Source organism: Bactrocera oleae, chromosome 4, assembly GCF_042242935.1.
Source record: "Bactrocera oleae isolate idBacOlea1 chromosome 4, idBacOlea1, whole genome shotgun sequence".
Lineage (NCBI taxonomy): Eukaryota > Metazoa > Arthropoda > Insecta > Diptera > Tephritidae > Bactrocera > Bactrocera oleae.
The window spans coordinates 63,859,979-63,878,880 of NC_091538.1; the positions used below are offsets into that span (position 1 = coordinate 63,859,979).

Below are 18,902 nucleotides of genomic sequence, written 5' to 3' on the forward strand. Positions count from 1 at the left end.
AATGACACGCCCCCTTAAGCACTTGCAATACTTGCAATAAAACAAGACATTATTCAGATCATGATAATTCAACCATTTGTTTATTTAATTTTTTGTTCTTATCCATGTGTACTTTAACTTTATTCTCATATAACTTTACCACAGCTAGTAACTATTAGAAACTATTCAAAGGGCAAAGAAAATATATACATATACATATGTATATATGTACACAAAAACTAATGTGGTTGTTAAATGTTGGTTTAACCTCCTAACAATTTTCTTGGACACCGAACAACTTACTTCTTCTACATTTATGCAATTATTAAAAAAAAAAAAACTGAAAATAAATATAAGAGTCCATTACTGAATATAGTGTATGACTTTGGGATAAATATACAAACATGCAGGCAACACAATAACAACCTTTAATTTTAATATTATCTTTGTGACATAATAAACAGTGTACTTAGTTGTCATTGTGTAGGCTTTGCGTAGTAAAATACATAAATACATATATTATTGATCTATTAAAATATAAATTAAATAATTATATAATGATATTTTTAGTTTATCGTTTTGTATACAGACAGTAACTTTGAAGATTTCATTTTTTGATAGTCGCTATAATATAATAGTAATAATAGTAATGATTACAGTTGATGAATACTGAAGCGAGTATAGTATAATATAAATTCTGTGGATATGTACAAATACGTACCTACAAATACAAGGAATATAAAAAGGCAATATGCGTTGATAAAATATGAGTTATGAAGGATAAAACGCCAATGGAACTTAAAAACCAATGGAACTTAAAAACGGTGCTGACAACCTATGTAAATTATAGTACAAAAGTCTGTAACAACTATTTGTTTCAAAACCGTTTGAGAAATCATAAAGTATATAGAGGTAAAACATATACATGAGATGCATTATGCACATAAAAATTATAAATATATATATAGGTATATGGCTTAAATTATAATTATTATATAATCTATAGTTTTCTACAAATATCTTTACAATTCGATACACAACTGTAGGTACAACAGTTTTGATTTAATTTTTTTATATGTATTTGTTTCTAATTGCTAATACTTTACAATTAAAGATAAATTTTCCTTTACTTTTGCATGTTTTAACGTTGGAAATAACTTTGTTATATACTATGAATATATAAATGTGTTTTTAAATTATTATTTTGTTTTATTAATTATATAAACTTTTATGTATGCGGTGACTTCATTAACATATGCATTCCTTTTATTTAATTTACTTGTGTAAGCATTACTAAAACATTTTTTTTTATAATAATGAAGTATGTGATGCTAGGCTGCAAAAGTCACACCAATTTGTATGTCTATTGAGGACGTGCAATACGTGTTAACTCCTCCTGTTTTGTTAAGCAATGAAATTATTTCTATCATTTTTATTATAATTATTTTTTTCTTGCTATGGCAGCACAATAATATTAGACACTCTGCAGACAAGCTTATACATCTCTTTGAGAACAGCGACAATGTACAATAAGAATCAACATGAATGCTAACAGATGCAATAAATTTCCTTATTAGTATTTATTTCAAAACTCTTTTCAGACACGTATAATTATTGGTTGAATATTATTTGTAAACATGCACGACTTTTTTATTCTAACCATACCATAAATATTTAAGAAATAAAATTGATAATATGAATACTGCAAGATTCTTGCTAACAAAACAAAAAACTGAATGAATATTTAACACACTATTTTCAGTATTTCGATATGTTTTGAGTCTATAATTTATTGGAGCATCGAGCATTATTTTTTCTAATTCGTCGCAAATTACGAATTTTCATTTAACTTCAATTAAAAGTTTAACCAAATTGAAAAAAATATATATAAATAATTAAACTATTTCAAATTCGCTCTTAGTTATTCTATTAAAACTGACGCATGTATAAATAAATAGCCGTACATAGTATATTCAACAATCAACACTTTCATATTGGAAATTTTAATAGGTATTTTATAGTTGTAAACGGTATCGCAACTAATGCATTCCTTACTGCATCACGAATAAATCTATGAGTATGTATTTATTATTATTAGCATATCACCAGGACAATAGTATATAAAGCAAATGGTAGTAGTAGCATTTTCTTAATCATCTAGTAAAGAAATATTTAGAGTTTTTCATTATTTCAATTTTACATTTAGTATACAGTTATAATACGTTTTGGTCTGTGCGTCATTATTACTTAGGTTTACCGCAATTTGCTTTTCCTTTCGCTCCACTTTTACACTGAGTAAGTCGTTGGGATAATGCGTGGCATTCCTTTGCGATATATTATCCATCGCTATCATTATATACTTATTATGTAACCATTTAATCAGGTAGCATATGCACAAAACTGACTGGAAACATGCCATGCCGTGAGGGATCACCCTCAATCACACCTTCCATCCAATTTTCATCATCTGTGCGTTCGTTAAGCACGATTAATATCTCTCCTTCCTTGAATTCTAGCTCATCATCATTATCTGCAGCGCAATCATACAAAGCGCGACAGCGACGGTGTCCAGTCTGTACGTTAGAGAGATGTAAAAAATATCAAGTTTATAATGCCAAAAATTCTACATACATAATTGAATTTTCCACCACCGCTGTTGCTTGTTCCGCTCTTTAATTGATTGTCCGGCGAAGAACTAATGCGATCATTATCACTTGACGACAAATTAGAGTCAGCTGAGTTATCTAAGCCACCGCCGCTACTGCCACTGCCACCACGGCCGTGGCCATCACCACCGCCATGCCCACCGCCACCACCGGAGGAATCCAATTCTGTATGCCAGTGCTCGTAATCACTATAGTTCATTGATTGGTTGATGAGCTGTGTTAAAAACCATAGGTAAAAAGTTAGTTATTTAGTAATTTTTTAAAAGTAAGGCTAATTATAATAAACAGAAACAAAGCATATCCTTCAAACTTTATGAGTTTAAGGCTTTAGAGATGAATTACTTTCGCACTGTATTTATTGCTTGAACTTATTAGCAACGCAAGCTGAGGAAAAGTTTTATTATTGATGGCATTAGAGAGGCGCTTTCAAAAAGACAAAACTTTATCAAAAATATACACACATTTTTAAAAGAACAACAAAAGAACAGACATAAAGATTAATAAAAACAAATGGTGCACTCTTTACCGTCTCTTCACTTGGTTGGGATAATCTCAATAAATTTGTTATTTTGCGCTGTAAATTAATTATAATTTTTAATTTAGTACATTTTTACAAAGTGATCGATAAGATTTCAAAATACATCTGTTTAGTAAATTTTTATAATGACACTTTATGAAATGAATGTACGTATCGGGGTTATAACTGTAAAACGAATGTACAAATGTTAAAAACCGTTTCGAATGTTTGTTTTCTCTAATGCAAAAAATATTTATGAACAATGTAAATTTTGTTTTCTATGTGTAACAATAACGATATTCCATATACAAAAAAAAATGTACAGGCATTCTCCGGACGAATAGTATTTAAATTTTACAGTGCAAATACACATATGTGCTGTGAATTTATTTTCAATAAACATAGTTTCTAACCTTTCTGGGTGGCGCTATAGGGCCTGTGTCCTCCAGCGAACAAATACTCTCATTTGATTGCCCATTAGAAATATCACGTTCTATAATAAATTATATAAGTATTTTTTTAACCTTCTTATATAGTGCACATACCGTGTGGCGGTCCAGGCGGTGGAATTTTCGGACGTGTTAAAGCCGATTTGTCAACGTGCTTCAATTGAGGAATTTCACCCGCTGGCGGTAGTACCAGTTTTGCGCCAGCCAAGTGTATGTTGCGATTCACAGATTCACCGCTAGGCGAACGTTTGTGACCGAATGTTGTGAGAACTGGTATAATATTACCACCACCTCCACTACCGCCATTCGGATCTTGGGACACAACTTGTGTCTTATCATAGCGATCGTAAAAACTATGCATGGCACCATGACTGCCGCTGATGCGTGGGCTGCTTTCCACTGAACGCAAATGCGGCAATGTACCATATACCACATCCATCGACTGATTTTTATGATTAAGATTTCGTAAATCACTTGTATCAAAATTTTGTGAATGTCGCGGTGGATGAGGCAATGTGCCATACATAGAGTTGGTCGTTGTTGTATTAACAGTTGATGTCACACCAGGCGGTGGAGCCGGAGCTGTGCGCTTTTTTAGCGAATTCATATTTGCTACATATATAATTAAAAACAAATTATATATACCTTTAATTAAATTGTTATAGATTTTCCTTACCTGCAGATGTTGATTTACGAGCGCCTGGTATGTGCACCAGCTCACTGCTGGCAATACTTCTTGAAATTCGTCCACTTTGACTTGAAGCTGAACTTGGACTGGAACCGCCACCACCTCCAGCGTTGGTGCAACCACGTCCAACGCTCTCAATAACGGCACCACCACTTAAATACTGACCCATGGATACATGCTGCTTTGGTGAGGTGCCCGCCGATTGTGGATAGGCGGGTACACCGGACGGTAATGTGAATTGCCGACTTGGGCAGTTGGCAATTGGACTAGAACTGCTTTGTATTGAATCACAAGTTGAGGAACGAGATCGCAACACCGGCGAATCGCCGCCAGCGAAGCTAGGTGGACGAGAACGCGATTTCTGTGTAAGCGAAAGTGAAAAAAAAAATAATATTAAGTGCTTTTCTTTATATATTTCAGCTCAATTTCATTTTTACCCGCTCATCAACCATCGTGTCATCATCAGAAAAATCGGTAGATCCATCTTCATTGGGCAAATTCCAATCTGTGTTGATGTGATCGAAGGCGCTCTTTTCGCGCCGCATGGCACACTCAATCTATAACAAATTGGGGAGAAAAATAAAATAACACATAAATTAGATTTTAATTGAAAGATAAAATACCAACCAGCTCTTTGCAGGCATTATGACCCATTTCTTTGGCAATATCGAGTGGTGTTTTATTTTGTGAATTCCGCAGTTCGTAATCGGCACCGGAACGCAACAACAATTTCATGCATTCACGTCGATCGTGTAGTGCACACAAATGTAATGCGGTATTTTTGCCGATCGCGTCAATAATACTTGGCGGATTGGTGGACTTATTAAGACCCTTTGGTGACATATTCTGTATAAGAAAATCGACAATGTGCAATGTTGAACCCATCATTTCTCGCAACACAGCCAAATGCAATGCTGTCTCGCCCGCATCTGACGATGGCAGACAACATGTAAGGTCAGCGCCCTCAGCCCAGACCTGCAAGAGTTGACTGATATCTGCATTGACAATGGCTTGTTCGAGATCACAACGCAATTCATTGTCGTCCGCACAGGTGCGCATCACATAACGTTTTGCAACATATTTCGCGCGAATGAAATCATATCGCTCTTCCCTATGGAAAAAAGGCAAAATATATAACAAGTTGAAACAAAAACAGATATCCAATAGCAAACACGTACATTGTACTGTCTGGTGTGAGTTTACCCTTCCCCAACGTGGCTTCCATTATGTCATTTAGTGTACTATTACCCATGGCGCGCGCAATCAACAGATTTGCTGTGGTCAAATTGTCCAATGTGAGACTTTGTATACGAGAATGGTGTACACCTAGATCACGATGCACACCCGAGCATTGTATGCAAACGAGTATGCCAAAATTTAAACTGATCCAGGTGACATCATTTCGGGAACCACAATCGCAACACTGATCATTACCGGGTAACATTTGGACGTATCTGAAAATTAATAATGTTTGAAAATGATTATGCATAAAATTACAATAACACAAATATACCGTATAACAGTCTTTTGAAGTTCCACTAGACTTGGGCTCATTTGCGGATTCGCATGTTGGAATGCTTTAGCTAAAGCCTTCTCCTTGCAGTTAGCCAGAACTGCCATCCAGGCTTTTTGGTCTGCCTCGTCTTCAGCTTGAAAATGGTATGGACGATTATCTAAAACAAAAACAAAAAATGCAAATTAAAGGTACTTCTTCGTTGCTACTTATTTATAATTCATAATCTATGAGAATCAAGGTTGCGAGTTTTTTAATTCAAATTCGATTTTCAATTTTTAATTCTGTAATAATCCTAACTGAAACACTATAATTAAGAGCTATTAAACGAAAATAAGACAAAATTTGCTTAACCATGTTGATATTTTATTAAAAAGCTTTCTTTTACAAAAAATAACCCAAACACAAAGTACGCAAGCAAACGCAAAAAATTTTAAATTCTAAAACAATTAATTTTTTATCATTTATAATTATTAACTAAGGATAAACATTTTTTTTTTTAATTTTCAATCCGGTATATATGTAGAATGAGAATTTCATTTGGGATTAGAAATTTAAAAAATATTAATTTAATTAAGATTTTCGGAATAAAAAATAATAAAGAAAATCTTATGTAAATTAAATTTTTTGAGTACATTATTTGTAACCCTGATAATAATAATTTATTTTCATATTACTAAAGAGCACTTACAACTGATTAGATCAAAGCCACGCTTGTCATCTGGTACTGGCTTTATTTGGCATGTCAATAGATTGACGCGTGTTGGCGGCTTCGACTCATCCGCGTGGCAAATGTCCAGAAAACCGTCAGCTGTTACACGACAACGTCTCTTCTGCCAGACTCGTCGCACTTTGCCTTCACTCTTTTTCAACAGATGACCTGACCGTGTCACACCGTGATGCTTATCGCCCTGCAATTGGTGTAACGAATAACCACCAGCATTAGCGGCACCCTTCTCCGGCGGCGCATTATCCGCTCGCTCAAAATCGGGTGTACTGCGCAGTAGTGTTCGCAAATCGAGTAAACTGCGTCGATCTTCATCTTGTTTCTGCTTGATCAATTGCAGTTTCTCGCTTAAATCGCTAATGTACGTGCCAAAGTGTTCGATCGTTTGTAGGCCATCCTTGAAGTAACTAGCGGATAGTTTTTAGAGAAAAAAAGCGAAAATCAGTAACGATTACAATCAAATGAGTTAACAATTGAAATGAATTAGTATGCAAAACACAAGCGCATGCGTTGTACTCAGTACACAAAAGGCATATTTAACTGTATATAAATTACAATTGACTTACTTATTTAGCGCGTGATAATACTCGATGAAATGCTGCAGCAGCTCTATACCAGTTTTTGTTTTAATTTCCTTATATTTCAATAAATACTGCAAGGTGGTCGACATAAAACAATGCCATACGATGCAATAAAAAGGAAGCGTCAAAACAATATAAAAATAAACATACGAGAACACAACCAATTAGAAATGTAAAAAAATACATACACGAGCTAGTGAACGCATACACTTACCTCGCACGTTTGCAGCTGATAGAGACGTCGTTCCTTTTCCATTTCATCTGCTACGACAGCTGCATCGATTTCGGTACGCACCATGCCTGCCTCTTTGGCTTGCGCCTTTTTCTCTTTTTCGATTTTTATGAATTTCGCTTCGTAATCCTTCGCGGCCTTGTCGAAAGGTCGCTTCATGTCGCCCTTCACACCACGCAGCTCACTCTTCAGCATTGAATCCACCGGAAACATGATGATGTTATTGATGTTTTGCATCTGTACAGCATAAGTAAAACGGAAACAACAAGAACCGATTAAGCGAGTTTTTGAAGTTAAAGAATAAATTCGCCGTTTGCGCAGCAACCTACCAGGGTTTTCATTAAAGCGCTGAGCTCCTTTGTAACGACGGAGAACTTAAGAAATGCAGCACCGATATCCGGCTCGTCTTGATCAATCACCTTGCCGCCAAGGCGCTCCAAAGCACCCACCAGAAACATTTCATTGTCCACATGTGCTGCGTGGGATATAAAATATTTGAATATGGCGAATGGCTGCCACTTCAAATGACTACTGCAATGTACTTACTGTTTCCGGAATTGTGTATCGCTTTTACGGCCTTTTTCAATTTTGTTAGACCTTCCCGATCGAATTCGAGACGCTGTAAATAGTAATTATAAAATTTTCTAAGTAACATAAGGCCGAAGGAGGATTATTTAATAATGTTTTATGTTATATGTATATAGGTATATGTTAATATATGTTTATATTTATATATTTAGAAAATGAGCAATGTCAAAAATTAATACAATCAGCCCTCCCATTTCTATGCCCCCAATGAATTTTGTAAATATAATTTTCGCTGACGGGAAATAAAACATAGTAATAAAAGTAAGAGAGGCTATGACCTTCAAAATAAGTTAATATAATATAAAATCAAATTTGATTATAATCCGTTCACCATTTCGTCTAACAATGAATTTCGCTAAATTTTTTTAATATTACCAACATCTGAAGGTATTTAAACCGGCTTTGACCCTTGAAAGTTGCGAAAGTATGAATTGACCGGTTACACCCGAACTTAGCGCTTCCTTACTTGTTCCGTATTTAATTATATTGAGAACTAACAAGTTCTTAGTACTTCATATAAAGTGTAGAAAACAAATCGAAATATATAATGAATATATATCAATATTAGTAAGGTGTCATAACATAATAATTCTGTAACAAATCATCTAATTTTAATATTTCGTTTTAAATTGCGTTATCCGCATATGCATCTGATCAAATTTGACCCGGACTGACCCATTTAAACTGCGCGCGCAAACGGAGTCGATATCTTATTCCTACCATTGGTTGTACCAATTATCTTTTATTAATTTTTGTGTGAAGTTTGATTGAAATTTTATATTTCCAATGGAATCACGACCACGAAATCGTTAAAAATGTTGCAGAAGTGTTTTGGGAAGTGTACATTATTACGAACATACATATGTATTTAAAAGGCACAAAGCGTTCAGTGGACGTCGGGAAGTCATCGAAAACTTGCCTCATGCGAGTCGTCCATCCACCGCTGTTAATGACATCGAAAAATGTGAAGTAACAGTGCTTAAAAATTGTTATGTTGGCATCAGAGAAATAGCAGAGAATCTCAACATCTCTTGTGGATCGACTAAATACATTTTGGTTAGTACCAGAAGAGCTGTAAAGATCGTAAAAGAGTTGCTTGACAACATACCAGAGGGGACCCTACATTCACTAAAAACATCTTTGATGGTAGAGACGTGGATTTATGAAAAACATCGAAACTGTTCAACAATCTAGCGAATGACGTTCCAAAAATGAGTGCAAAACCGAAAAAACCAAAATTCGCTGAAAGCACTGAAACCAGTGTAGGAAAATGGGATTAAGCGTTGGCATGCTTGTATTGGCTCAAGAGCCTATTTTAAAATAATAAAGATTTGTATTAACATAGGTGTAAATGTAGTTTTTTTGTCAATCCGCATCATATTTGACCAAATAGGTATATTACCTAATTGTGGGCCGTTGTCGATATAATTTAGATTGTCTCTGCAAGGGTGTTAAAAAGAGTTTCTATTTCGAGCAAGTACCTGTAGCGAACTAAAGAACATATCATAAGATTAGATTCGAGATTTTTTCGTTTTTTATGTAAATAGTTAAGTCAAAGATATTTCTAATAAATCTTATTAACGACACAATGTAGATCAGCGTCGTACTGTTTTTACTAAAAGTATTAATTATAATCGAAGAATACTACAGGAAGTTATTAGTGCATACGCCTTGTTCATGACATTAAGACGAGTGGATGCACATCTTTGCTTGCGTATTGTCACATCTTCTTGTAGCAATGCTGATCAAATTCATTACATTCCATTGCGATTCAATTTGATTTTGCATTTTACTATATATTTAAGTAAACAATTGTTGTGAACTGAGCAAAACGAACGTTCGACCCGATGGTGGTCTGCAACCGATTCGAAAACGATACAAGGTCGTCTCAGTTATTAAACTTTATAACCCATTTATTTGTGCACTCAGAATAAATAAAACAAAAATTGAATTTGTTCATTTTTAATTTACGTGAACGAGTCAGTGGCTCACCCAAACCATTCTGCATACATATGCATTTATTTCGTATACATATTTGAATGTGTGTGTAAGAATGCACTTATCTATGTGTAGCAAGTACTGCATATACTTAATTGTAAATATATTTGTGAATAAAATACATTTTTCTTTCGTTGCTTGACATACCAATACATATATATGTACATACATGTACTTATGTGTGTATGTATATATATATTATATATTGCGCACGCTACTCTTTTGTTATTATTTATCAGCAGAAGTCATAAATAACAAATTAAATTATATACAAAAACATTGATTTTAATCGAATAAAAAGACATAGTACTACACCACTCAACCACTTTGCTTACGCTTTAATAGAAACAAAATAGTACACTGGTATGTATGAATATCTGAAAGCCTTATGTAATATAAGGAAGTTACTACAAGAAGTACATATGAGAATAACCTCATTCTCGTGATTGCAGTCTAGGGAGGGATTATTAGTTGAGTATGTTTGAGGAGGTCTGTTTATGGAGACTCGTTGCGTACAGGTCATACATATGTACGTTTGGGGTCTAGTCTGTATAAGTAGGCGTTTAACCTAAGAGCCCATTTCTCGACCTCTTAATGTTCCTAGCAACTTTAAATAAATTTTTTAACTCATTGACACAAGGCTGAATTTTGGGGAAAACTGTTAACAGAGCAGAGAATTCGAACTTCTGCATTTTGCACCTAGATTGGTACAACCTTTTTTATGTTCGTGTGAAGTTTAATCTACATATGTCAATTAGTGTGTGTTTGGCAGCTCTTTCTTTATAACACGAAAGGTTTGTCTGACGATTTTTACAATAAAAAAGAAATGTTTACAAATATTTTGCTTAAAATTTTGTGTTTCCAATGGAATCACATCTACGAAATCGTTGAAAATGTTGCAGAAGTGTTTTGGGGTCTCAACTCCATCATGAACACAAGTATTTGAGTGACTCAAAGAATTTCGTTAAGGTCGTAAAGTCATCGAAAACTTGCGTCATGCGAGTCGTCCATCCACATCTGTTAATGACGATAACATCGAAAAAGTTAAAGGAAGTCTTGCTTGAAAATCGTCGTGTTGCCATCAGAGAGATAGCAGAGTATCTCAACATCTTTAATGGATCGACTCATCCCTTTTTGTTGTGAAGCGTATCAATGCTAGACTCGTACCAAAAGACCTTAATTTTAATAAAAAGACGTGTATTAAAATACTTGAAAATTTGTTTGTCAGTCCCGGTCATATTTGATCAGATGAAATGATATTTAAAAAATATATTTAAATTTTAAATAATGAACTTTCAGTTTAATTTTTAAACAATGTAAAAAGTGACAAATATATACACACTTATAAATACGTAAAGTTGAAATTCGATAAAATAACTCGAAATGTGATATATTGTGGTATTGAACTTTGTTTTGATTAAAAAGACATATATTTTCGTTGGTCACTGACCAAATCACTCGCAGTTAAAATTAACACTTCCCAAACGACATACCGGCATGTCAAGTACAATCAGCGTATATTTATATACATATATGTGCATACACATGGTATAAGTTTGATAATGCCATTTGAACAGCTAGCTGTGGGTACATATTCAATATAGATTGTATGTATATGTAAATACATATGTACATGTATTCTGGCTTTAGCGGTATTATTATTATTTTACTTGCATATATATTATATTATAATATATACATAAAACGTATAAACATTTTCTTTCGGCATTTCAAAAATTCCAATTCTGTGTGTCATAAAGGCATTGTTCTATTTCAACTTTACCGATATACAAACATCAGCCATTAAAATTTTACTATATAACGTTTAGTTGTGATAAGCTCTAACTCGTTCCATACATATTTGAGAATTTTGTAATAAAATATAAAACCAAAAAATTATATGCAACTTTTCAGACGATTTATCCTTATTAGTTTACGCCCCTCATTTACAAATCCGCTACATTTTTCGTGGAAACAAAGGCAATTAACTCCTCCCCGGAAATCACGCATATTTAACAAAATATGCGAACTTGCACACACTTACAGTATTTGTATGTGATAACGTGTATAAATATGTAAATATAGAAAAAATGTAAAGATATGTACGCATAAAATTCAGTATGATATTCAATATGGACTGTTGCAATATGCGACAAATTGACAGAACTGGATTAATTGGCATTTTCAAGTTGTCACAAATATTGGCACATATTTTCTAAACAATGATTTTTTTTTTTTGACAACAAACCGAATCATCAATCACTTTTCTTACACGAAACTGCTAGCAACATCGCACTTTAAATACATATTTAAACCCTTAAAGTTAAATTATTAAAATATGTTGCAAATCTTTACGTTTTCGATTTCTTTTAACACCTGCAATCAGTGCGGGAACTTATTGGCGGCAGTGTTCTATAATTAGCTATCATTTAGTGAAATATGAAACCATTTGTTGCGGCAAACACTTGTCGAAAAGCAAGATCATAACAGACAAACAGAAATACTAATGTGTTATACATATATTATTATTAATGTTTTAATTACACTTATAAGTATACATACATAAGTATGTACATACATACATACGTTTAGAACCTAAGGTGATCAACGATGTTTGTAAACAAAACTTTCTCTTGTATGGTTATTTTCATACTTGAATCATAAAATAAAATTGCAGACACTTCAACTTATGCGTTGATTACAATAACAATAAGTACGACAACAGGCGAATTCGATTTAAATATGGTTAAATACGTTTAAAAAAACTATTTGGAGAATTTTTACTGAAGATTTGGGTAAAAGAAAGGTTTTTGCGCGTTTTGCTTCACATAAATTAAATGAATACTAAAAAGATGAAAGAGTTTTTGATTAAAAAAAAAATAAAAAATTTATCAAACACGTATTTGCCTGATCTATCACCATGTGTCTATTTTTATTTTTAAAACTGAATACTAACATGAAAGAAGTATTTTATGATGATATCCTGGCGATTCAAGCAACCGTAACCGAGAGGCTGAAATCAAAATAAAAATCATAAATATTTTATTTACGAGTTCCGACGATCGAAAACTTATTTAATCAGACCAAAAATACCCTAAGTAAGCAAACACATGTTTTTCATTTCATTAAGGTATTTATGTATATATGTATGTAGCTAATTAGTTGTTTAGCCACACGATTAACAATATATATGGTATTCAATATCCATACTTACATACTATACTCGAGGTATGTAGTATGTGTTTTAAATGTGTTGCTTTTTATTCTTGGTGATGAATAATGACCATTTCGTAAGAATCACTACAAATTATACAAATACATATTATTTAAGTTGGAGTGAATGTTCGCATGGTTTTCACGGTTAGTTTTCTCAGATTCCTCACCGTAATATATTGATAAAAGCCATTATTGGCAACGTTTTTACAGGTCTATGTTTTAAGAAAAATAAATAAAGTCAGGGTAAAATATTTTCTCTTTCTCTGTTACAACCACCTATTAGTGCATTAAAATTCTAAAGACTGTTGATATACATATTCTATAAATATCTATTCATAGATGCAGGGTGTTAATTTGCTAAACCAAGGCAATGATGTCATAAAGTTTGTACAGCATATAGCTCTAACTTATACGACCACGAGTGGAGTCTGCATAACCGGAATGGACCCGAACTTTTATCAGGCCAAACATTGTCAACTCTGTAGAACTCCTCAAAATTAATTTATATATGATCGCTGACGCTATAACAACTACTTATCCTATATTGCCAACACAGATTTGATGACCTCTACGATACTGTTTCAGATTTTTTTTTACGAAAAGTTTTGGGAAATGTGTTGATGTTTAAACCTTTATATTTCCAGCTCACATCTGGATTTTTGGACCCAACTATCAATGAAAGGTTCGAGTGCTCTTACCGTTCAAGCTTCTTTGACATTAACAGCAATAGTTCAGCTTGTATTCCACCGTTTAATTGATTCAATTTCAACGTATTATAAATTTTGTTCCAGTACTATTATCTCCATTTAATCACACTCATAAAGTAAATTTAAAACATTTACTTTTAATTATTATAACCTGAATACAATAATATACCCTGTTAAGTTTGTCACAAAGTTTGGAACACCCAGAAGGAAACGTCGGAGACCCTATAAAATATATATACATATATAATTCATCAGTGGGACGAGCAGAGTCGATTTAGCCTTGTTTGTCTGTCTGTATATGTCAGTTTTGGTGAAAGAAATTGTTTAGATCGGCGCACTATAGCATATAGTTGCCATACAAACTAAACAATCGGAATCCAGTTATGTAAAGGGTATTATAGTTTCGGTTCAATCGAAGTAAACGTTTTTTCTTGCTTTATTTGACAAAATATCTTCACGGTGCATGAACTGAATTAATCCTGAGATTTTACTTATTTAATTATTAAACATAGGGATAGTAAATATACTTCTTTATAATATTACTTATTTATACCGCGGAGAACTAAAGTTATTAGAAATAATAAGAACGACTTTGCTGTCAAATTTTTAATGGTAAGGCGCAACATTTAACAATTGTATGCATTTACATTATACATGTAAATTTTGTTTATGACAATATAAATTCTAACATAATTTTTAAAATGAATAGGACTTGATTAGATATCCATATGTTGTTGCTAGCGAAGACATTAATCCATATTATTCTATTTCACATTATTTGCATATTCTGTCAAGAAATGAAGTTTCATAAATTCTATTGTTTATATGTTCGAGTATTTGAAATTTTGGCTAGCTTTCACAGTTAGAATTTTAATCATTGGTATTAAAAAACAAAGAATGAAATTCCACAACAACACGTGCTGTATAGTAACTATTATCTTTTGAAAACTTGCAGTACATATAGCATAACAGTTAAAAGAAGCGTTATTTTGAATTTTTTTAACAACTGACTATCTCTTTTGTAGAGACGTCTATTTAATAGGTTGTGTTTTCAAATAACTGCTAAAATTTGCTAAAATATTTACATATAAAAGACATTTTACTAACATTGTTAAGCCAACAGTAGGCTGGTGCCTAACATATGTATGTACATTGGAATTTTAATTTTTACTTATTTTATTAAAATTTAGAGCCTGTGCCAGTATCGTTTCTAAAAGAGGGCGCTGATTTTGGGTATGAAATAGGTGATGCTGATATCAAAAAGTGGCTAGATGAAGGTTATCTAGGCTCTGCGCCAGTCAAAGCATCCATTCGTAAGTGGTTTGCTACATTTCGTACAAGCCATTTAAACTACGAAGAGTAAAAAACTAACCAATTAAACGAAAAGCGTAGACATGATGAGGGTTTTGAACCCCTTTTTCGAGCATACAAACATTACAAGATCTTCAACCTCAAGCTCTTTACCTAAAATAAGCGAAAAATTATGCGAAAGGTTTTAAGGTTTAATGTCAAACGAGGAGATATCAAAAACTAGATTCTACTAAATGACCAAATTCTCTCAATGACTTTACTTTCCGTTTCAAAAGTAGTTCGCATGGCCTCAGAAACATTGTCATGGATGACATGATACGAAACTCTTTAATTCGAGAGGGAGCTGTCAAAACCCACATTTTTTATAACATTTGTCAATCATATGGATATGGTGTTTTAAAAATAACTTTCGGGCATTTTGCATTTCGGTATTATTTTAAGTAAAGAAATATGAAAGAGAATGAGAAAAAAATTAGGGAAAATGAGAGTCTCGTATCATGGGGTTACTTGGATTTTACGGCTTCAAAAAAAAGTTGTATTGTCTTATTTAATTTTATAACATCTATAGAATATTGTACTAAGTTCTCAAATTGATACCAGTAAGAGTTTTGGAGATACAGCTTTGAAAAGTTGCGCGCTCGAGGTCAGCTATATAATCGTTTAAAACTTTTAACGCGTTTTTCTCGATACCATATTTTCAACGTCGGTGGTTAAGATTTCTCACGAACTAGTCTACCGATCTTAATGAAATTTTACACAGGTCTTTGAGATATAATTTACAAGGTCTTGCCGCGGAGGTTTTTTTTTTTTATTCAAACATAACTATTTAAAAAACAAAAAACGTCGGGAAATTTTAAACAAATCTTGCAAGTTTTTGAAAAAACGTCAGCCAAAAATAGAGTTTTCACTATATTTGTATTTTCTCCATTATACCACCTATTTTTTACTTTTGAGACTCCTGTTAGAAATTCTGCTGTCAACGCGGAAGCACCTTTTTCCGAAGAACTGTCGAAAATGACGTCGTAATGACCGAGTTTGGAATATTTTCCCTTGAAAATTTCACAAAATCTTTATATATTTATTTATGTATCTATCTTCGCAATAATAAAAAGTTTGAATAAAATATTTCATTTTTTATATGAAAAAAAAGTTATTGAAAACAGGGCCTTTTTTGTTCGACGAAACCCATGTAAGCCCTTAATTCCCAGAAATTATTACAGAAAGTGAAAAGTAGGGTGAAATATCTGGAATATTATAAAGAAAAGCAAATAAAAGACGTTTAATTGAGATATAACATATGATTTCGACATTTGTTTCTCTGTTTACTTTAAATCAAAACTGATATTATAATTATTGGCGTTATTTTGAGATAAAGACTTAAAAAAAACTTACACAATCATTGCTAGTCTCATGAATTGGCGGCACAAATATGGTATATCCACAAGCAATCTTATATCTAAGGCAACAAAGTCACTGTAGACCAGTGTAATCGATGTTTCTGCCGATCTATACTTTTCCAACAATGTCAGTTTCAAAAAATTGTTGGAAAACTCCATCAGGTATTATATTATACATACGAACATATACATATGCATGTCTTTCAAATGAAGTTCACGTTCTTCACATACATAATGTATGTGTGTATGTAAGTAATATTTTCAATGACGTTGAAATCAGATGTAGGTACATTCTTATGCATATGTACTACATATGAAATTACGACTGCGCAAATAGCTTCAAACGGCATGCAAAAACCTTTCCAATTCTATTACGACCCAATGCTGGATGCCAGCACTTCTTATAAAAAAATCTACCTAAAAAACTATTTTGTTTAATGTCAATAATAAACGTGCAAGAATTTTGTGTAAAAGCCTAAACACTAAGGTGGTCGAATAATACCTACTAGTATATTCATAGGACAGTTTTTAAGAGATAAAATAAAGTACAAATGGCAAGTTAAGTGTATTTATAAAAATCATTGATTTCCAATAACTTAGATCTCTTACCTCTTCTAATACAGCCATAGTTTGACGACAATCAGGCATTCTGGATGCAAATGTGGATGTCGTTGGAGAATTATAATCATCGCGGGTTTCCTCCACAAACTCCGCAACACCAATTAATGCTGCTGGCGGCATTTTCAGTCACTCAAGTTTTCGATTTTATCAACAAAATTTAGTATATACTTGCACTGGAAATTTGCAAGTTTTAGCAACTGTTGAAAACAAATTTGCTTCCACATTCACGTAAGCGCCAACAGTTGGTGCTAAAATTTTGTATACATAGGTGTGTAAATATAATATCAGAACAATTTTTCAAGGAAAAAAAAACGTAAAATCTGTTATTTATTTAAGATGAATATTAATGTTGATATTATAACATTTATCAATATCAGCAAAAATAAAGAGGCATCACAAAGATTAGTTAAGCATCTTTTATATTAGTTTAAAGTATTATATTAATGATTTTGATTTACACACCTTTTCACAACTAACAGAATTTTTAAGTATTAATATTTTAGGTATGTAGGTAAGTAGTTATATACATATGTATAATATTTACACACTTATATATCGCTTAATATCATTTAAGAATTTTCATATTTGACACAAATTAATATATCTGCTCAATGCAGAAATTCTGTAGCACTTCAACAACATTGTATGCATCATTTCACGATTTTAATTCGCATTTCACAAACTCCTTTTTCAATTATCCTTTGCAGCCCCAAACTGTTTCACATATAAAAAGGAATAGAGAAAATTGAATAGCGTCGCAGTAGTTAACACCCATTTTCACTCGTTCTCCTCTTCTCCACAAGTCTCATCTGTACATATATTTTTTTCAGAAACATTTGGGTTGTGCGAGATTTAATCAAGAAGGTATTTTTAACTTAACACATTATGCACGGCTATATCATAAACGCTTTAAATCGGGCGTCACTGCTAGTGCCACTTCAACCTTCAAAATCAATGATCACTTTGTTAATATTTTTCTCTATTTTCTTCTTCTTTTGCACTACTATTCCTACTTTGTTTTGCTATTTCTACCTATTTCGTATGCTTTTGCAAACGTCGACCAACAAAATCGTATTTATGCATTTCTCCGTCTCATTTATAATGATGGTCAAACTCTTAGATCATTTTATTTTTATTATGGAATTTACCCGTTCCAGTGCTCCAACAAATCACTCACTGATCGTCGCACATTTTTACAATTGTTAGATTTCCACTTTTTCTTTATAATTTAACAACAAATTATATATTTTTAAGCATCATTTGCAGTTTTTTGATGAAATATATTATTTGTTCGACCACTTCACTGACGAACACAATAGCTGAGATAGAATGGACGAAACTTACAAAAATTAATAAAAAGGAAACTACAAGAAAAAGATGGCAAATTTTCGATTAATACCAATTGTATATTCAATGCAATCGAAGTAACGTATAGACCACACTGTTGGATAGAAATATTTTCATTCTTGTTGAATTATTTCGATTCATACAATTTTACAAAAGAGAACAAACATTTCCTAATTTTAATGCAATTCATTTACTTGACTAGATAACAAAATGCGTAACTCAAACCAGTAATATATGCGTACTTTTGTAGATAAGCTTTGGAAAATTACATTTATATACTCTTATAAATAACTCTTAAATAAACTAATTAGATTTTATATAAATGGAAGTAGAACCAACGAAAATAGTGAGATCCAAGCTCATTT

The 18,902-nt window shown here is 32.7% G+C and overlaps 1 protein-coding gene across 5 annotated transcripts; it reads right to left on the bottom strand.

Annotated features, from left to right (window-relative positions):
- Positions 1-49: 49 nt before the first annotated feature.
- Positions 50-18,523, bottom strand: Asap (ArfGAP domain of ASAP). 5 transcript variants are annotated; one of them, XR_011395977.1, is made up of 18 exons: positions 17,653-18,523; positions 17,179-17,438; positions 7,899-7,971; positions 7,682-7,827; positions 7,335-7,589; positions 7,106-7,191; positions 6,504-6,946; positions 5,813-5,972; positions 5,478-5,753; positions 4,927-5,410; positions 4,737-4,856; positions 4,288-4,660; positions 3,708-4,223; positions 3,576-3,655; positions 3,172-3,219; positions 2,611-2,859; positions 2,202-2,552; positions 50-2,136 (listed from the first exon to the last, which is right to left on the bottom strand). XR_011395977.1 is itself a non-coding variant. In XM_036369913.2 (18 exons), the coding sequence occupies exons 3-18, from the start codon at positions 17,308-17,310 to the stop codon at positions 2,355-2,357; spliced, it is 3,639 nt and encodes a 1,212-aa protein (XP_036225806.2). In that variant the 5' UTR covers positions 17,311-17,438; positions 17,653-17,904; positions 18,339-18,523; the 3' UTR covers positions 50-2,354. The 5 variants fall into 5 exon arrangements, 4 of the variants coding, with proteins under 4 accessions (XP_036225806.2, XP_014103646.2, XP_036225805.2 ...); XM_036369913.2 differs by having other exon boundaries at positions 50-2,552; positions 17,653-17,904; positions 18,339-18,523; XM_014248171.3 differs by having other exon boundaries at positions 50-2,552; positions 18,339-18,523.
- Between the last annotated feature and the right edge of the window lie 379 nt (positions 18,524-18,902).

Coding starts and splice junctions, on each gene's coding strand:
- Asap (XM_014248171.3), bottom strand. CDS start 17,310: ATGCCGCCAGCAGCATTAATTGGTGTTGCGGAGTTTGTGGAGGAAACC. Junction 5,973..6,503: donor TGGCTTTGATCTAATCAGTT/GTAAGTGCTCTT, acceptor TTTTTGTTTTAG/ATAATCGTCCATACCATTTT. Junction 4,224..4,287: donor TCGTAAATCAACATCTGCAG/GTAAGGAAAATC, acceptor TTATATATGTAG/CAAATATGAATTCGCTAAAA.